Source organism: Scyliorhinus canicula, chromosome 25, assembly GCF_902713615.1.
Source record: "Scyliorhinus canicula chromosome 25, sScyCan1.1, whole genome shotgun sequence".
Taxonomy (NCBI): Eukaryota; Metazoa; Chordata; class Chondrichthyes; order Carcharhiniformes; family Scyliorhinidae; genus Scyliorhinus; species Scyliorhinus canicula.
This window is the reverse complement of record NC_052170.1, coordinates 2,832,238-2,851,467: the sequence shown is the minus strand read 5'-3', so window position 1 is coordinate 2,851,467 and position 19,230 is coordinate 2,832,238. Positions and strand designations below refer to the sequence as shown.

General features: G+C 47.8%; 1 protein-coding gene across 4 annotated transcripts in view; it reads left to right on the top strand.

The window, feature by feature from the left end:
- tyk2 (tyrosine kinase 2) overlaps positions 1–19,230 on the top strand; it is a 113,478-nt gene that overhangs the window by 59,516 nt on the left and 34,732 nt on the right. For all 4 annotated transcript variants that reach the window (XM_038784728.1, XM_038784731.1, XM_038784729.1 and 1 more), the window contains exons 4-11: positions 1,201–1,342; positions 2,777–2,940; positions 3,917–4,292; positions 6,385–6,567; positions 10,200–10,357; positions 13,725–13,848; positions 17,660–17,852; positions 18,338–18,456. In XM_038784728.1, the coding sequence (XP_038640656.1) occupies positions 1,201–1,342; positions 2,777–2,940; positions 3,917–4,292; positions 6,385–6,567; positions 10,200–10,357; positions 13,725–13,848; positions 17,660–17,852; positions 18,338–18,456 (1,459 nt within the window). The remainder of the gene's footprint in view (positions 1–1,200; positions 1,343–2,776; positions 2,941–3,916; positions 4,293–6,384; positions 6,568–10,199; positions 10,358–13,724; positions 13,849–17,659; positions 17,853–18,337; positions 18,457–19,230) is intronic.

The following is a 19,230-nucleotide window of genomic DNA, read 5'->3' as shown; positions in this document are numbered from 1 at the left end:
GACCTATCACTAATCCTAATCACAGTGTTACAATCCCAGTTGATGTTGTAACTGACCGATACGCTTTTAACAATCAATGAAAACGTTTATTATACATGAAACGTTTGACTATAATACAATACTTCTTCACTCGCACTTATCTTAACAAATGTACTCAAATGTTTGAGATAACACAGGTTGCAAAATATATCTTGTGCTATAATGTTCTCTAAACACACAGTCCCTGTAAACCAACAGGGTAACTGTGGTCAGACACACCCCACTCTGAAACCAAATGGTAGATGTCACCCAATCGCACTCTGGATCTCTCCTCAAATACCGCAGAGTCCACACTCAGGCTTCCACACAAGTGTAAACACTCCACTCTCAAAAAAACATGTCTTTGAATTTTCTTCCAAGCAATGCTTTCCCTCTGCTGTTTTCAGCAAGGATCCACTTAAATGATTTCCAACTCTCTTTTCAGTATTTCTCTGCCTTGAACTGCCATGTACATTCATACTTCCACACAATCACTCGGGTACCTAGCTATGCCAATATAACACTGCTGCTTCACAGTACTAAGATCACCAGCTTTAGGGTTTGCTTCAGACATCTGGCTTCACGCCAACCAACTTCACCAGGTCTGCAGTTTTCAGCTCTGTCTTTAACTTCAGTGAACAGTTCCTTGTTCAAATTCCAATTCCTTTTGTCCCTTTGACTTCAGTCATCCTGGGACCTCTCTTTTCATTCCCTGGTTTCTGGAACGATCTGTTCTTTAGTTGTTGGAACTTGCTGTCTCTTGCTCTTTTTCTTCAGGCAGAGCTGTGGCAGCTGTTTCCTCTCCAGCTGCTAAGCGCCTTATTGCCCTGGATCCAATTAAAACGAAACTCGAAAGGTCTTTTGGCCTCTGGTTGCTTAGCTACAGCCGAGTCCTTCTCTAAATTCTGTTTGCTTTTCACACTGTAAACTCTCTAAGCACAATACAGACCGTTTTGAATTAAATCAAAACCCCCATACGTGCAAACATCTTTATTTAGCATTAATCTCACTAATGTTTTAACCCTTTCTTACACAGAAACACTAAATTAAACTTATCCAACAATACAAAGAGATTACTTAAAACTATTTCTGCTTCTTGACAACTAGACTCGGTGTATGAACACACAGGCCTGACATCTGCAAAGCTGGTGTTTGCATAATTGTTGTGGCTTCTGTCTGCAGGTTTTATTTCAGGAATTGGCATGGCATGAGTGAAAAGGAGCCACGGGTATACCGATGGGCATCGAAAAGGAACGACCACGAGAAGCTTGACCAGGGCAGTGCTCTGTTTGACCACATGTCACTCAACTACATCTTCGCACAGGTGGGCCTTGTAGCGTTTTCTACAGTGCATGATTTGGGGGGGGGGGGGAAAAGGCATGGGAGTGTGCAAGATGGGGAGAGAGAAATATGCGGATAAAATTCCCTATGCTTTCAGTTTGCCTTGTGCCAGATACTATCACTGGCAGTTACCATGCTCTCTGACTTGCCAATGGTGCTCATGGTAATTCCTCACCACTTCTTTGCTCATAGCTGCAGGCGCCGGAATGTGGCGACTCGGGGCTTTTCACAGTAACTTCATTGAAGCCTACTCGTGACAATAAGTGATTTTCATTCATTTCAGTTGTCCGTGTGCAAAGCATTGATCAAAAGTTTACTTTCTGACATGGATCTCATTTTGACAGCCTTTCTTTAAATAAAGCCTTTTCCAATCCTGAATTAAACTTGAGTTTATGAATTGCCAAATGGCCCAGCCCTGTAGAATATTACAGTTGGGTTAAAACCAGTCCTCGGATTGATACGAACGGTGAATTTATTTAGGATAAGGATGATAAGGAATAATACATCAAATCAAACATAACCTGCCAGCTGGCTGGGCAGATGCAATCAGCGATTTGTTGCCATGGCTACTTTTAAAGTTGGCTGAAGTTGGCTGGAAAGAGCACCCTACCCAAGGTCAACACCTCCACCCTATCCCCATAACCCAGTAACCCCACCCAACACTAAGGGCAATTTTGGTCACCTAAGGGCAATTTATCATGGCCAATCCACCTAACCTGCGCATCTTTGGACTGTGGGAGGAAACCGGAGCACCCGGAGGAAACCCACGCACACACGGGGAGGATTTGCAGACTCCGCACAGACAGTAACTCAAGCCGGAATCGAACCTGGGACCCTGGAGCTGTGAAGCAATTGTGCTATCCACAATGCTACCGTGCTGCCCATAAGAAGTCTTCAGACGCAGATCATTTTGCTTGATGCTCCCATCCACTGCTCTCCAGCTGCTAATTGTTATTCCTGCCTGCTGCTTGTTTCTTGTAAATTATTCTTTCATCGGATTGAAAAGCTTCCCTTGCAGTCTGCCCGGGCAGTTCCTCTGAACACACTGTCCACACACACACCCTCCAGTGCCATACTGTGGGAGTGCGACATTCCCAGAGTAACAACGCCTTTACATTGAATTAGCGCTGTGGTTCAGCTCAGTTTGAAGAAAGCAGGGGTTGTGCTGTAGATTAGACCCGATCCAGCCCCTCGAACGAAATAGATGAATTTGTCAGTCATCATTGTTTGTGGGATCTTGCTGTGTTGAACCAAGTTGCTGCCGACAAAACAGCCACTGTGCTTCAAAATAGCTCTTTGCATTCCGATGATTCGAGGGCTGTGATTAAGATGCTTTTTAGCATTGGCAGTCCCCATGTGAGAGCTCTGTCGATGTTATTGGAGGCTGCTGACCAGTGATGTGTTTGTTTGTTTTCAGGGTAAACACGATTTTGTTAATGGCTTTGCTCCACTCCGAGAGCCCCGGCATGAGCAGGATGTACACAACTTCCAGAATGAGAGCCTGGGAATGGCTGTCCTGCACCTTTCGTACATCGCAGCCCAGAGTAATCGCTCACTGAGCGAAGTGGCCAAGGAAGTAAGGTGCGTGAAGAGGCGTAAGCCTGTCTGAATTTCAGAGCTTTTAGTTTGCGTGGTCCTATAGCCGTGACAGAATGCATTCAGATAAAGGCTGCTGCGTGTGTGCAACAACCCGGACACTGGAGAATCAGTTGAGATGCTGTGAATACCGATCTGAGTAAATTTTAAGTGGGGGGGGGCATTGCTGTGTTTTCCAGTCTTGGGGAGGTGGGGGTGGAAACAGGAAGGGGGGGTTAGGGTCAGCATTGGGAAGCTTTCTTCATCGAGAATTGTAGGTGAGCATTGAAGGGTCACCCTGCAGCATCAGCAGCACAGAAATGAGATGGTGGGCAAGAGGGGGGTTGATCAGGCAGTAAAGTTGGGATCAGACATTTGAACATTGTGTGCGGGCTCATGAATAGCTCACAGTGTTCTTCGTCTCCCCTCTTGTCATATTTTTTCATCCTCACTATTTTAATTTCTGCTGGGGGGGGGGGGGGGGGGGGGGGGGGGGGGGGGGGGGGGTCATATTTTTTCATCCTCACTATTTTAATTTCTGCTGGGGGGGGGGGGGCAAGTTAAGAGTCAACCACATTGCTGTGGGTCTGGAGTCACAAGTAGGCCAGATCAGATATGGATGGGAGATTTCATTCCCTAAAGAATATTAGTGAACCAGATGGATTTTTACAACATGGGTTTCATGGTCATCTTTAGACTTTTAATTCCAGATTTTATTGAAGTCAGATTTCACCATCTGCAGTGGCGGGATTTGAACCCAGGTCCCCAGAACATTACTCCGGGTCTCTGGTTTACTAGTCCAGTGACAATAACCAGGACGCCACCGCATTCCCTGTCTGAAAGATTGCATCCCCTTCATTGGCTCTGGTAGAAACTGAAGACTGAGCTATTAATGAATGTTGTTACTTGCCTGTTATCACCTTGAATGCTGTGTCAGATATTGACACTAATCAGCTTCCTTTCTCTACTCTCCTCTCATCAGCTTTAAGGGATGCATCCCGAAGTCATTCCGTGCAAAAATAGAGAGGTGTAACACCCTGACCAAGATCCGGCTTAAACGTGGCTTCCGGAAGTTTGTGAGGAGCTTCCAGCTGCCTGTGGTTAGCTCTGGGAAGGCGATCCAATACGATATTATGCTCAAATACCTGTCCACCTTGGAGAACCTTTGCAACAACTTTGGAGGCGAGATTTTCCGTGTTCTGCATTTGGAGGTGCTTCCCGGAAGTAGCAGGACCCCTTACATAAATCGGTATTATGTAAAGACCACGGAGGATATCACCTTCCCCACACTGGTTACCCAGGAACATGAAGTGCTCGTGACGGGGACAGAGGGAATTCAGTGGCGAATACCAAAAGAGGTAAACAGCTGGAGGGTATGGGTGGAACTGCACCATGTCGAACATTAATGAGTTGCACAGAACCAACAAATTTCAAATTGCTGCCTGCACAGGGCATCATAAACATTTTGATCTTTGTTCTGCCCATGTGACAATTTCCATTAGGGATCACTGGCTCTTGGGTTGAATATGGACAATATAGCTGATGTTTCTCTTTTCTCTCACAGAATGGGGCTGGTGGCTTTGAAATGCTAGTTTCTATGCTGCCACCTGTAAATACTGACACACTATCCAGGGATTCCCTGTAAATACTGACACACTCCCCGGGGATTCCCTGTAAATACTGACACACTCCCCGGGGATTCCCTGTAAATACTGACACACTCCCCGGGGATTCCCTGTAAATACTGACACACTCCCCGGGGATTCCCTGTAAATACTGACACACTATCCGGGGATTCCCTGTAAATACTGACACACTCCCCGGGGATTCCCTGTAAATACTGACACACTCCCCGGGGGATTCCCTGTAAATACTGACACACTCCCCGGGGATTCCCTGTAAATACTGACACACTCCCCGGGGATTCCCTGTAAATACTGACACACTATCCGGGGATTCCCTGTAAATACTGACACACTCCCCGGGGATTCCCTGTAAATACTGACACACACCCCGGGGATTCCCTGTAAATACTGACACACTCCCCGGGGATTCCCTGTAAATACTGACACACTCCCCGGGGATTCCCTGTAAATACTGACACACTATCCGGGGATTCCCTGTAAATACTGACACACTCCCCGGGGATTCCCTGTAAATACTGACACACTCCCCGGGGATTCCCTGTAAATACTGACACACTCCCCGGGGATTCCCTGTAAATACTGACACACTCCCCGGGCATTCCCTGTAAATACTGACACACTCCCCGGGCATTCCCTGTAAATACTGACACACTCCCCGGGCATTCCCTGTAAACACTCATGCGCTCTCCTGGGATCCCCTGTAAATTATGACAATTTTCCTGGGATCCCTGATAAATACTGGCACACTGGGAATGTAACACAAGGGATTGCTTTTTAGAGTCACTAATGCACTCTGATAATTTCCTGTAAAAATAGTTTTTCTCCCACTGCTCGTGGCAGTGGGCACCAACTGGCACGCGGGAGCTGCAATTGTGGAATTTGTTTTCCTTACTACTTTTAAAAATAAATTTAGAGTACCCAGTTCATCTTTTTTTCCAATTAAGGGGCAATTTAGCGTGGCCACGCAGACACGGGGAAAATGTGCAAACTCCACACGGACAGTGATCCGGGGCCAGGATCGAACCCTGGACCTCGGTGCCGTGAGGCAGCAGTGCTAACCACTGTGCCACCATGCTGTCCTGATTGTGGTATTTTTCTGACTGAAATATTGAAACCAGCTGCAGGGCAGCCTTGCCCTGCCCAGATCAGTCATTTCGGTACAGATTTGGCAACGGACCTGGGCATTTAATGGTCGACATAGCTCAACGCCCTACTGGGCGATACACATCTTGAGCTTTCCAGTGAGCACTTTGTCAATGTTTCTGAAATGCTGTTTGAATGCAGGCTGTCAGGCTAACGTTTCAATGGCAACTACTTCTGCTTCTGATAGCTGGAGGTAATGGTTCCCCTTCACACACCAGCAGATTACTGACTGCTGTGTCGTTCTCCAGTAATAATCTGGGACCTGACGTTTTCATTGTTAACCAGGCACTGGCCAAGCACACAGTATGGAAAATGGTCGACCCAGGTAATTCGAATTGCTGGTAAATTTCAGACTTCAGCTCATTAACTCTGAAGGATTATTTTTCATTTCTAACAAGAGGTAACTGTTTAAAGTATAAAAGCAAATTACTGCGGATGCTGGAATCTGAAACGCAAGAGAAAATGCTGGAAAATCTCAGCAAGTCTGGCAGCATCTGTCGGGAGGGAAAAGAGCGAACGTTTCGAGTCCGATGACTCTTTGTCAAAGCTTTGACAAAAGCTTTGTTTGAAGTATGGCAGATTACCTGCAGATAGTTATTGATTTTATTCTAAATTCCAGTGTTGTGCAATTGTCGGTGTTTTTTTTTTTCATTTTTAATAGCCTGCACCCAACAAAAAGACTGGATGGAAGGGGAAGCCTGCAGACAACGGCAGTAATACATCAAATGAGGCCGTGGAGTTCACCGAAAAGCCATGGATCCATTTCTGTGGTTTCAAAGATATTACACACATTAGCATATCTGACTGCAGGGTCAGTGTCCATCGACAAGATAACAAATGTATGGTGAGTAATCCCTTCAGTTTGCCAATTTTCATTTCTTCCATTTCCTCCTCCTCTTGGTGGTGTATGTTTTCCCCACTGATTGCTGGGCTGTGTGCCCATTTGAATGTTTGCGCTGCGTGAGCACAGCCCTGTCCTCTCATCTCACGCACACATTAATAGCAGGCAGACTTTGGAATCTTTCTCTATCCTTGGCCTTCCCAATTAAAACACATCAACTACTCTGTCAACAGATCAAAGCTGGAATCTTGCTGGTTTGCCTGCCTCATGAGTTAACCCCTGCTAAACTATCAGGGGAGCTGTGTGACTAATCTTTACTTCTGTCAGCAATTGGCAAGAGCTAACTTCTGGACACGGTGCCGAGGTCCCGAGTTCAATCCTGGCCGGGGTCACTGTCGTGTGGAGTTTGTACATTCTCCCTGTGTCTGCATTGGACTCACCCCCACAATTGCCCCCTTAATTGAAAAAAATGAATTGGGTACTCAAAATTTATTTTAAAGAAGAGCTAACTTGTGGGGGTTCTTGGTGTGCAGGTCCTGTGGGATTCCTTGAACTCTTGTGTAGCAACTTTTCAAAGTTAAATTCACACTTTTTGAATTTAAGACAATCAAATTGTTGGGAGTTATTTATAATTCATACCTGTGGCATGGGGTCGTGCCCCGAGGTCATGCCCCCGTGGCTCGGTGACGGGCCACCGTGGCTCGGGGTCACGCCCCTGTGACGCATGGATTTCTTTCCCTTACTTGACTGATGTGCTGATTATTTTGGGGGACTGGCTAGGAACCTGTGGTGTCAGAGGGCTGCCATACCGTCATTGACTCCACAAGGAATTGGCAATCCTGCTCCTCAGACAACTCAGTTTATTCCTATTCAGGCTGCCAGAAATACAGACATCAGAAAAAAAAGCGCAACAATTTGTTGTCATGGAATTCCTGCAGTGCAGAAGGAGGCCATTCGGCCCATCGAGTCTGCACCGACCCTCCGAAAAAGCAGCCTACCTCTGCCCAATCCCCCGCCCTACCCCTGCAGTCCCATCTAACCGCTGTACACTAAGGGACAATTTAGTTTGGTCAATCCATCCAACCTGCACATCTTTGGACTGTGGGAGGAAACCGGAGCATCCGGAGGAAACCCACCCAGACACGGGGAGAACGTGAAAACTCCCAACAGACAGTCACCCATGGTGGGAATCGAACCTGGGTCCCTGGTGCTGTGGGGCAGTCGTTTTCAACGGAGGGATATAAATAAAGAGCCATGACCTATGTTGAAAGTGACCCAACCAAGATGAGAGGGACTGAGATGTGTGATGTGGATATCGTTATTCAATAATGCCAAGTTTTGGGGTTGATTTTGAGATCCTGGGAAAGGTTGTTGGGGATGGACATACTGTCATGATTCAAACTCTTGAGTTCACAGAAGGGGAAACTACAGGGTATTATTATTAAACATAGGGGGCACAAGAGGGGAAAATGACCAAAATAGTAACAGAATGGCAGGAATGACTGTGGCAGAGGAGATTGGTTAAAGCTTTATAATTAGAACCCAGCTGCACCCTTAACATGAACTATTGTTCACTTCCTAACCTGTAATTACCCAATCTCTGTCTCCACTGCAGCAGCCAGGCGAGCTTTACCTCCTTTCTGATTGGGATAAACTGGCGGGGGTGGGGTGGGGGAGACTTTTACTGAATGTGGAGTGAAATCTCCAGCAATCAACCATCTCGCTAATGCGAGCCTGGATTGAGAACTCTGACCCCACACAGAGAGTCAGCTATGAAGCCTCAGCCCTCTGGCTGGTTTCAAATTGCCCCCTTCCATTGTTCTATGAGCTTGAGCAGTTGTCCTTGCAATTGGATAAGCTGCAGGCAAATCGTTGCAAAACCTGATTACGGAGTGATGGGCATTCCATGTCAGTGAATCACACAAGGAATGTGGAGAGATTAGCCAGTTTGATGCTTGCCTTATTTTAGTCTGCTGGATTTCAGTCCCGACAGTTGCCACTTTAAAAAAAATTTAGAGTACCCAATTATTTTTTTCCAATTAAGGGGCAATTTGGCGTGGCCAATCCACCTACCCTGCACATCTTTGGGTTGTGGGGGTGACACCCACGCAGACACGGGGAGAATGTGCAAACTCAACACGGTCAGTGATCCAGGGCACGGATTCGAACCCGGGTCCTCAGCGCCGTGAGGCAGCAGTGCTAACCACTGTGCCACCGTGCTGCCCCCATTCAGTTGCCATTTAACACCTCACAAAACCCACTTTTTGTGACTTTGAAAAAACCTCTCGCGTGCCCCTTACCTTCTTTTCCTGCTCTCAAGGTCATTTCATCCACTTAGTCTCGTTCTTCCACAACATGAAGTCAGCCATCTTCCCATTTCAGCATTTAGCTGTTTCCTCATAGATTGGAAGATATCGGGAGAAGGATTGCATGCAGCAAACAAAAATGGAGATCGAAAGGTTGTAGGGGTGACCCTTAGTTAGTCACTCTTGAACAAGGGTTGCCAGAGTTTCAAGGGAATAAAATTAATTGGAGGGGAAAAATATTTGCCCTTGTTCCTGCTTCGGATTCTGATCCAGTGACTCTTGACAGGAAAGCTCATGGACACCAAGCTGAAACATGACTGCTACATTGGACAAAGCGAGCTACTGGTGTCCAGGAAATCATACTCCAGTCAGTCGCTGGCTTTAAAGAGAGGGGGAAACAAATTAGGATTGAGGTTTGCATTCTTCTCATTGCAGCTGTGTGAGCAATGAGCATCCCTGATTGTTCTGCAATTGGTGGTTATGCCTTCAGTGTCGGTTCTGGAATTCCCTCACTAACCCCCCCCCCCCCCCCCCCCCCCCCCCCCCCCAATCCCTCTCTTTCCTCAAAGTAGCTCATTAAAACATAGCTTTCTCACCAAGCACTTGCCAGCACGTCCTAACCCGACATTGTGATTCGGCATGAGATTTGTTCGACAATGTTCTTTCAGGTGTGACATAAATGCAAGTTGATGTTGTCGTAATTCCACTTCTTTATGTCGCTGGCATGCTTAGTGGCACTCGATAAATAACGTTACTGAGGACACCGAGGGCCAAACTGCATGGCTGCACCGATCCCCTCTCCACTTTGTCCTTTTGAGAAGTAGAAATGTAAGTCTGAGTGGATTGGTGTTCTCAAAATCCCAAATTAGACAATTGGAATATATCGTCAAACACGTGTGACAGAATCTAAAACAAGCCGTCAAACGCAACTGTACAGGAAAGCTGATATCATTTCATTTTCATTATCAACATTGACACATTTGCAAGGGCCCCGAGTTAATATTGACTTGCTCTCGGGGACCTCTTGCAAATCCCAAAACATTTAGGGAGACGCTTTGGTCATAAATTCTAAAAGACACCGTTCACAAACCAAAGGTAAACAGTGCTGTAATTGCAGAAAGTATTTACTGTTAGCAAGCCCAGCAAAATAATCAAGTGAACAGCAGCAACACGAAATACAGAATTCCTGAGGTATTGTGCTGATGGGCTGGAGTGTGATGCCTTCATGGGTAGCAGTTTGAAAACTTGCCATTTACATCATCCGCCAGTTGCCCAATCTTCAGACCCATTGTGCGTTAAAGCTAATCCCTTTCCTCTTGTTATCTGCAGGACCTGGTACTGCTCTCCCACAAACAGGCACTGTCCTTTGCAGCGTTGATCGATGGCTACTCGTGCCTGACCACTGACTCACACCATTATCTGTGTCATGAGGTGGCTTCTCCGCGGGTTGTGCTGAGTATCAGCAGTGGCATCCACGGGCCATTGCAGTAAGTGTTGGTGTGCTTGCACCTCCTCATCTGTTTGTTTAAAATGTTTGTATGTATTCGTTGTGCGACGTTAGAACTAGGCCATAGAAACTTTTCATTTCAGGCACCCAGTATCAACATCTTTTTACGTTGCCCTATCAAACACTCCAGGACAGGTACAGCACGGGGTTAGATACAGAGTAAAGCTCCCTCTACACTGTCCGCATCAAACACTCCCAGGACAGGTACAGCACGGGGTTAGATACAGAGTAAAGCTCCCTCTACACTGTCCCCATCAAACACTCCCAGGACAGGGACAGCACGGGGTTAGATACAGAGTAAAGCTCCCTCTACACTGTCCCCATCAAACACTCCCAGGACAGGTACAGCACGGGGTTAGATACAGAGTAAAGCTCCCTCTACACTGTCCCCATCAAACACTCCCAGGACAGGTACAGCACGGGGTTAGATACAGAGTAAATGGTAGACGACCAGGGAGATCTCGGCATCCAGGTACATAAATCCCTGAAAGTTGCCACCCAGGTTAATAGGGCTGTTAAGAAGGCATATGGTGTGCTAGCCTTTATCGGTAGGGGTGTTGAGTTTCGGAGCCACGAGGTCATGCTGCAGCTGTACAAAACTCTGGTGCGGCCACACCTGGAGTACTGCGTGCAGTTCTGGTCATCACATTATAGGAAGGATGTGGAAGCTTTGGAAAGGGTTCAGAGGAGATTTACTAGGATGTTGCCTGGTATGGAGGGAAGGTCTTACGAGGAAAGGCTCAGGGAATTGAGGTTGTTTTCATTAGAGAGGAGAAGGCTGAGAGGTGACTTAATAGAGACATATAAGATAGTCAGAGGGCTAGATAGGGTGTACAGTGAGAGTCTTTTTCCTCGGATGGTGATGACCAACACGAGGGGACATAGCTTTAAATTGAAGGGTGGTAGATATAGGACAGATGTCAGAAGCAGTTTCTTTACTCGGAGAGTAGTAGGGGTGTGGAACGCCCTGCCTGCAACAGTAGTAGACTCGCCAAATTTAAGGGCATTTAAGTGGTCACTGGATGAAAATGGAATAGTGTAGGTCAGATAGGTTTCAGATGGTTTCACGGGTTGGCGCAACATCGAGGGCCGAAGGGCCCGTACTGCGCTGTTATGTTCTATAAAGCCCCCTCTACACTGTCCCCATTACACACTCCCAGGACAGATACAGTACGGGGTTAGATACAGAGTAAAGCTCCCTCTGCACTGTTCCCGTCAAACAGTCCCAGGACAGGTACAGCACGGGGTTAGATACAGAGTAAAGCTCCCTCCACACTGTCCCCATCAAACACTCCCAGGACAGGTACAGGACGGGGTTAGATACAGAGTAAAGCACCCTCTACACTGTCCCCATCAAACACTCCCAGGACAGGTACAGCACGGGGTTAGATACAGAGTAAAGCTCCCTCCACACTGTCTCCATCAAACACTCCCAGGCCAGGTACAGCACGGGGTTAGATACAGAGTAAAGCTCCCTCTACACTGTCCCCATCAAACACTCCCAGGCCAGGTACAGCACGGGGTTAGATACAGAGTAAAGCTCCCTCTACACTGTCCCAAAAATATATCTTTCTTCCAACCACAGGAGAGCACATCTCCTGCATCATTGTGTTATGTTTTGCATTTCTCATGATGGCCAACGTTGCCGAATCTTTCCAAAATCATTTTCAGGATGTTGACAGCGCCTCTAGAAGTTGGACTTGGGGCATTGAATCATAGTGAGATGCAGTCATTTGAACCCGCCAGTTGGAGAGGTGACCAGTTTCCTCCCCTGAAAAATACCCAGTGGAATTATTTGATCATCCACCAGCTGTTCAGGTTCCGACCCACATAGCACCAGATTTATTACCCCCGTGGCAGGTAACCTTGGGATGTGAGTTAAGTTCCAAAGTCAGTGTGGGTCTGTGCTCATTAAGAACGGCATTGAGACTTTCTGAACTGATTTAATTTGTGATTTTTACCATCGAAAGGTAAGGCTTTCATTGTGTCATTGTGAATTTGACTGAACCCTCAAGTGAGAAGGTGCCAGTTAAGCCCAATTCAATCTACCAGCTCTGACAACGGAACCACTTACCCCACACACTGTTCTTCTAACTCTCCCTGCTGTGGTTCCAATTTCTCCTCCACCTTTTTTCTGTATAACCCGTTACAAAATGAGGAAGCCATGGCAAAGCAGAATGCATTGGGTGTGAAACTTCCATTGGACAGAAAAACTGTTCCGCTTCCCTTCCATCACAAAAAACTCCAAATTACAATTAAATTAATCCTCAAAGTGTACATGGGTGTTGAGGAATGCAGTATTGCTTGTTTAAACTCTTTACCTTGGCTGTCACCTTATCCTCGCCATCTCTCATTCATTCATGGAATTGGGCCAGCATTTATTGCCCATTCCTAATTGCCCTTGAGAAAGTGGTGGGGAGCTGCCTTCTTGAACCGCTGCAGTCCATGGGGTGTAGGTACACCCACAGCGCTGTTAGGTAGGGAGTTCCAGGATTTTGATCCAGTGACAGTGAAGGAACAGAGATATATTTCCCGGTCAGGATGGTGTGCGGTTTGGAGAGGAACTTCCAGGTGGCGATGTTCCCAGGAATCTGCTGCTCTTCAACTGAAGACCTTAAACTTTGTACAGGTACAGTGGGCTGCCTAGGAGATAGACATGGTCCAGTTTATTGCAGTACATGCAATATATGCTTTGGGATGGTTGCAAAGGTGCTGGTTCGCCTCGATGGTCACTCTTCATGTACAAATCAGCATCAGCAGGCTGTTTGCCTGTGGGGAGTATCACATTTAAGCCTAACACTGGCTCCCTCTCAACATTGACAGATAAACACGTCCCACCAGGGGACAGCTAACCTAAACCCATTTCAGCCTCTCCCTTAACCTGCCATACTGACCTTTTACTCAGCTGACCTGGATCTCTGACACTGCAGCAAACTTCTCCATTGAGGAGGAGCTCAGTTTTAATACTTTCTAGACATTGGCAACCCTTTTGTCATTTTATTCCTTGTATTTTTTTTCAATGTTTTTATACAGCGTTTTCATTTTATACAATGCAAAATAAACAAGTTTGTGTAGACCAGATACAATTTACAAAAGCCAAACAATGGAAATAACCCCAAGGACCCTACCCCCTTAACCTCCCCAACCCCCCCTGTCTTTATAATATTTTCATTGGATTTTTACATCTGTACACCACACAATAGATGAACAAGACGACCCTTCTGTGCAATTTACATGTTCCCCTTTTTGTTGTTCGGGTTCCATCTTGCGCCGTTTATCCCGTGTATACCCGAGACATAAGTAGGGAGAAACGGGGACGTTCAACTTTATTGTTCTCTCTCCCACAGACCGCACTATGTCACGAACAAGCTCCGGCGAGAGGAGAACAAGGACGGACTGTATGTGCTGCGATGGAGTGCTTTAGACTTCAATAAGATTATCATGACTGTTGTTAGCAAGGAGAAGTCCGAGGTACGTGAGACGCTTGTACAACTTGTTCGATAATCAAAGCTTAGTCTACTACTTGGGATTGTGTGGGTGTGACAACATGGCAATGTTGAAAGTGTTTTCTGACCCATTACTGTTTCCCAGGTGTAATTGCACCTATGTTCATTGTGTCTGACTGGATTATAGGGAGGTTCAGCAATGCTCAAATATTCTATCTTCATTCTTCCACCACAGCTGGGAACTGCTCGGCACCTTCACGTAACAGCAGGTTACAGAGAGTGTGGGTGAGGAAGATGGGAAGCACTGACTGGTCTGTGAAGTACATCAGACCAACACCACGCTTGGTACACACATACCAGATATCACACGTAAACACCAAAATATTGACTCTGTAATTCAGCACCCTCTCACCCAGCTATGTTTCCTCAGTGATATCAGTGGGCAACTGGTTTGTTGCCTCCCTGATCCACTCAACATGGAGAATCGCGCTGTTCACGTGTAGAAATTCACAGCATTCAACGCACAATAATGCAACAAATTCATTTCATCCCAACACTTGAGAAAGAAGACTCTTCGTGAAGGAACTGTCGACTTTTAAAAATAAATTTAAAGTACCCAATTATTTTTTTTCCAATGAAGGGACAATTTGACGTGGCCAATCCACCTACCCTGCACATCTTTGGGTTGTGGGGGTGAGACCCAGGCAGACACAGGGAGAATGTACAACCTCCACACGGACAGTGACCGGGGCCGGGATCGAACCTGGGTCCTCGGCGCCACGAGGCTGCTGTGCTAACCACTGCGCCACCGTGCCGCTCCCAGGAAATGTCGACTTAATGGTTTAATTTGATAATGTGGCCCCGCTGTGCTGAAGGCAGCAGGGCTGAGGAGTGCTGACTAAACTGTAATATTAGAAGATGGGAGCAAGGCCAGATATTACTAATGGCTTTGCTTTTAAACTTTAATGTCAATTGGGACCTCTTCCAAATGGTTATATGAAGTGTTTGCTGCTTCTCTATTTCTTTAAAAAAAATACTCTTAGTATTAATGGAGACAGGGGATTGGAAGATAGGCTGTTAAAAGCCCAAAGGTTTCACTCAGTTACGTTAAGATCACTAATGTATGTCGCATAAAGAAAGTATTGTTTTTCAGCAGGCCTCATTGATGTCTTGTAGTGGGGCCCTAGGGTTTTGTTCATATCTTTTATCCGTTAGTTTGGTCATAATTAGCTGTGCTTCAGAGCTCCTCACTTTCAGCAATTTAAAAAGCCCTTCCCTTGCTGCCCGTTGCCTAGTCTGTCAAAGAAGGACCGGTACAACAGTGTGCCCACGTCGCAGGAAATATCTTCCATGGGTCAGTGCCGTGGCACACAATGCTGACACTTCATCGCTGTATCCTGTTTCTCATTAACGGTCTTCCTTTTGTTTGCTGTGATGTGGAGATGTCAGCGTTGGACTAGGGTGAGCACAGTAAGAAGTCTTACAACACCAGGTTAAAGTTCAACAAGTTTGTTTCGAATCACTAGCTTTCGGAGCACTGCTCCTTCCTCAGGTGAAATTACCTGATTCACCTGCGGAAGGAGCTGCGCTCCGAAGGCTCGTGTTTGAAAAAACCTGTTGGACTTTAACCTGGTGTTGTAAGTCGTCTTATTTTGTTTGCTACACCAGGGTACTGCTGCAAATTGTGCTTTATAACAAACGGGAATCTCAATTAGCTCCTCCTTCCAATATTTTGTATCTGTCTTCACGGTATTAAATAAATTGATGGGATCTATGATGGGGGAAGATTTGCAAGTTAACACCTTCACCGGAAAGGGCCATTGTGAAATTTAAATCTCTGAACTCCTAGTTAAAATAACCTTTCACCTCCTCTTTGTGGCCCGCTCCCAGAGCTACACAATGGAGCAGCCCACTTCCAGGGCTGCGCAGTGGAGCAGCTCGCCCCGCTCCCTCCCAGGGCTACACAGTGGAGCGGCCCTCGCTGCTCCCTCCCAGAGCTACACAGTGGAGCAGCCCGCCCCGCTCCCTCCCAGGGCTACACAGTGGAGCGGCCCGCGCTGCTCCCTCCCAGAGCTACACAGTGGAGCAGCCCGCCCCGCTCCCTCCCAGGGCTGGACAGTGGAGCGGCCCGCGCCGCTCCCTCCCAGGGCTACACAGTGGAGCGGCCCCCGCTGCTCCCTCCCAGGGCTACACAGTGGAGCAGCCCGCCCCGCTCCCTCCCAGGGCTACACAGTGGAGCGGCCCGCTCCGCTCCCTCCCAGGGCTACACAGTGGAGCAGCCCGCCCCGCTCCCTCCCAGGGCTACACAGTGGAGCAGCCCGCCCCGCTCCCTCCCAGGGCTGGACAGTGGAGCAGCCCGCCCCGCTCCCTCCCAGGGCTGGACAGTGGAGCAGCCCGCTCCGTTCCCTCCCAGGGCTACAGAGTGGAGCGGCCCCCGCTGCTCCCTCCCAGAGCTGGACAGTGGAGCAGCCCGCCCCGCTCCCTCCCAGAGCTACAGAGTGGAGCGGCCCGCTCCCAGAGCTACAGAGTGGAGCGGCCCGCTCCCAGAGCTACAGAGTGGAGCGGCCCGCTCCCAGAGCTACAGAGTGGAGCGGCCCGCTCCCAGAGCTACAGAGTGGAGCGGCCCGCTCCCAGAGCTACAGAGTGGAGCGGCCCGCTCCCAGAGCTACAGAGTGGAGCGGCCCGCTCCCAGAGCTACAGAGTGGAGCGCCCCGCTCCCAGAGCTACAGAGTGGAGCGGCCCGCTCCCAGAGCTACAGAGTGGAGCGGCCCGCTCCCAGAGCTACAGAGTGGAGCGGCCCGCTCCCAGAGCTACAGAGTGGAGCGGCCCGCTCCCAGAGCTACAGAGTGGAGCGGCCCGCTCCCAGAGCTGCAGAGTGGAGCGGCCCGCTCCCAGAGCTGCAGAGTGGAGCGGCCCGCTCCCAGAGCTGCAGAGTGGAGCGCCCCGCTCCCAGAGCTGCAGAGTGGAGCGGCCCGCTCCCAGAGCTGCAGAGTGGAGCGGCCCGCTCCCAGAGCTGCAGAGTGGAGCGGCCCGCTCCCAGAGCTGCAGAGTGGAGCGGCCCGCTGCCAGGACTTTGCGCTGGCGCAGCCCACTCCCTGTCTCATAGGCTGCCCTGTAGGTGACGCGGGTCGGTGCATCAGCAAATTCGTGATTTGACATTTACTTTGTTCAATTACTTATTAAAGATGGTTATTGGTTCAACCTCCAAAAGTGTAAATGGGCACAGCTGGAAGAGTTGTGATGGGGAAATTGTAAGGGGGTTTGTATCTCTGGTAAGCTGTATGCTGAATAAACTTGCTGAAGGTAAAAGACAAGCTGCTGTATTATTCTTCCATCGTACACTAACAATTGATATTTACAATGCAGTCGGCCCCCAGCGTGGCACAGGGTGATGCAGCCCACCCCCAGAGCTGTGTCTGTTAACTGTCTGCTGCTGGGCTCAAGTTTCTAAAACTTTGGATCCTGACCCAGAGGAATCTGCCACATGTACAGCTTTTCTCGTTCAAATTCGTAACTGAAGCTGCTGGCTTGTTCCGCATTTCCTGTGTTCCCGCACTTCTCTGAATTGATCTTGCTCTTGGAGTTAAAATTTCATTTAGCAGTAAGGAGCCAGTCATGATAAGAAGTGAAATAATAATTATTCCCACACTACCCCATAATTTCCTGGGTCCTATGGTATCTGAGTAGCACTTGTGAATGTTCAGAGAGTGGCTTGCCTGACAGCAGCATCTCAGAAGAGGGGAATACCAGTTTCCCCTTTGAAAAGGGAAGGATGTTTTTGAGTCTGTACATGTGCTTTCTGTCCAGCAGTGACTGCTATTCTGTTTCACTTTCAGTATGGCCCTGGAGGGTTTCAGGACATGAAGCAGTTTCAGATTGAGAGGAAGGCACCTGATGCTTATGTGCTGCAGGGGTGGCAGCGATCGTTCCCCAGTGTGAAGGAGTTGCTCGAGAGTCTGAAGGGCTGCACCCTCAAATCTGGAAACGAGAGCTACATTGTGAAGAAGTGTTGTCCGCCTCTTCCCCATGGTAAAGCGCATCATCAGGCCTGGCCAGATTCTTTGGCAAGGTCTTTTATTTATATTGTTTATGGTCAGTACATGCCATGCCCTGTACTCGGGAGGGCAATGCCAGCACTGTGATGGCATTGGAATGGCAGCCACACTTCTCCTTTCTGATCAGTTAGTGTGTCAGGCAGCCTCCCAAAGCCCGTGTAGCCTCTTCCACATTACACCAGCCGGTGTGACCAAATCTAACTCCGGGGGGGGGGGGGGGGGGGCAACCTCAATTTCTCACTCCTCCCCATCCACTCCCCTCTTCAGGATTCCACGATGTTTTTGTCACTGTCTTACTTGCACACTCTTACTTGCCACACTTAAAAAAATAAAAAATTATTTTATTCCAAACCCCTGTAAAAATCAGCAACATCTCTAAAAAACACACTCCACAAACTCACAGTCCACAGTGCTCTGATTGAAGCTTCTTGACGAACTGTGATCTACCTTGACTTTCAGAATTCTCCAACTTGCTGGTAATGAGGAATGTAAAGGACAGTGACATACGCCCACTGACAGCGCAGTTAAACCTGAGCCAGCTCAGCTTCCATCAGATAAGAAAGGAGGAAATCATTCAGGTGAGTTTGTGCTACAGAAAGGTGTTTCTAATTGTGCATTATGTTGTCTGAGGTCCATCTGCCTTGCCCCTTTCCTCCTTCAGGTCTGTGCTCCAAGGGGCAGATTAACTGGATGTCCTGAAGTTCCATCCGAATTGTTTGTAAAGAAAATCTATCCCTTTATCCCACAGCAGTTCCTAGTGGGCGAACAGCCGCAAAGGGAATATTAATTTTAGAAGTGGCATGGGAACAATGGATGTGGAAGACCATTTAGCCTGACCTTTTCACCTGCAGTGCCCCTCCATCCTCTCCACTGGAACATCCAGTTCCCAGTTTATTTAACTATTCCACTTCTTGCAAGCAAGAATAATTCCTGCCACGGGCCCCATAGTACTACAGGTGAACGTTGAGTCTGCCTCTATCATTTTGGTAACTCTTACTTCAACTCTGTGCTTCCTTCAGAAGTTGAAAAGCCCGTCACTCCAGTTTATCATTATCGCACATACACCTCTCTCCAGGGCCAAAAATCACATGGAAATCCTTCCTTCTCTGGACTGTTTCTTAAAGAAACACACGGAGTTCTGGGCATGAACACTTGACCGTGATGGTACGAATTTGTTTTAATTTTTTTGTAAAATAGTAACAAAGGTTTGTGAGGGGAATGCACTGGATTTGTACACTGGATTTGGAGGGGAATGCACTGGATTTGTACACTGGATTTGGAGGGGTAATGCTCTTGGTTTGTACACTGGATTTGGAGGGGAATGCTCTGTGCACTGGATTTGGAGTGGAATG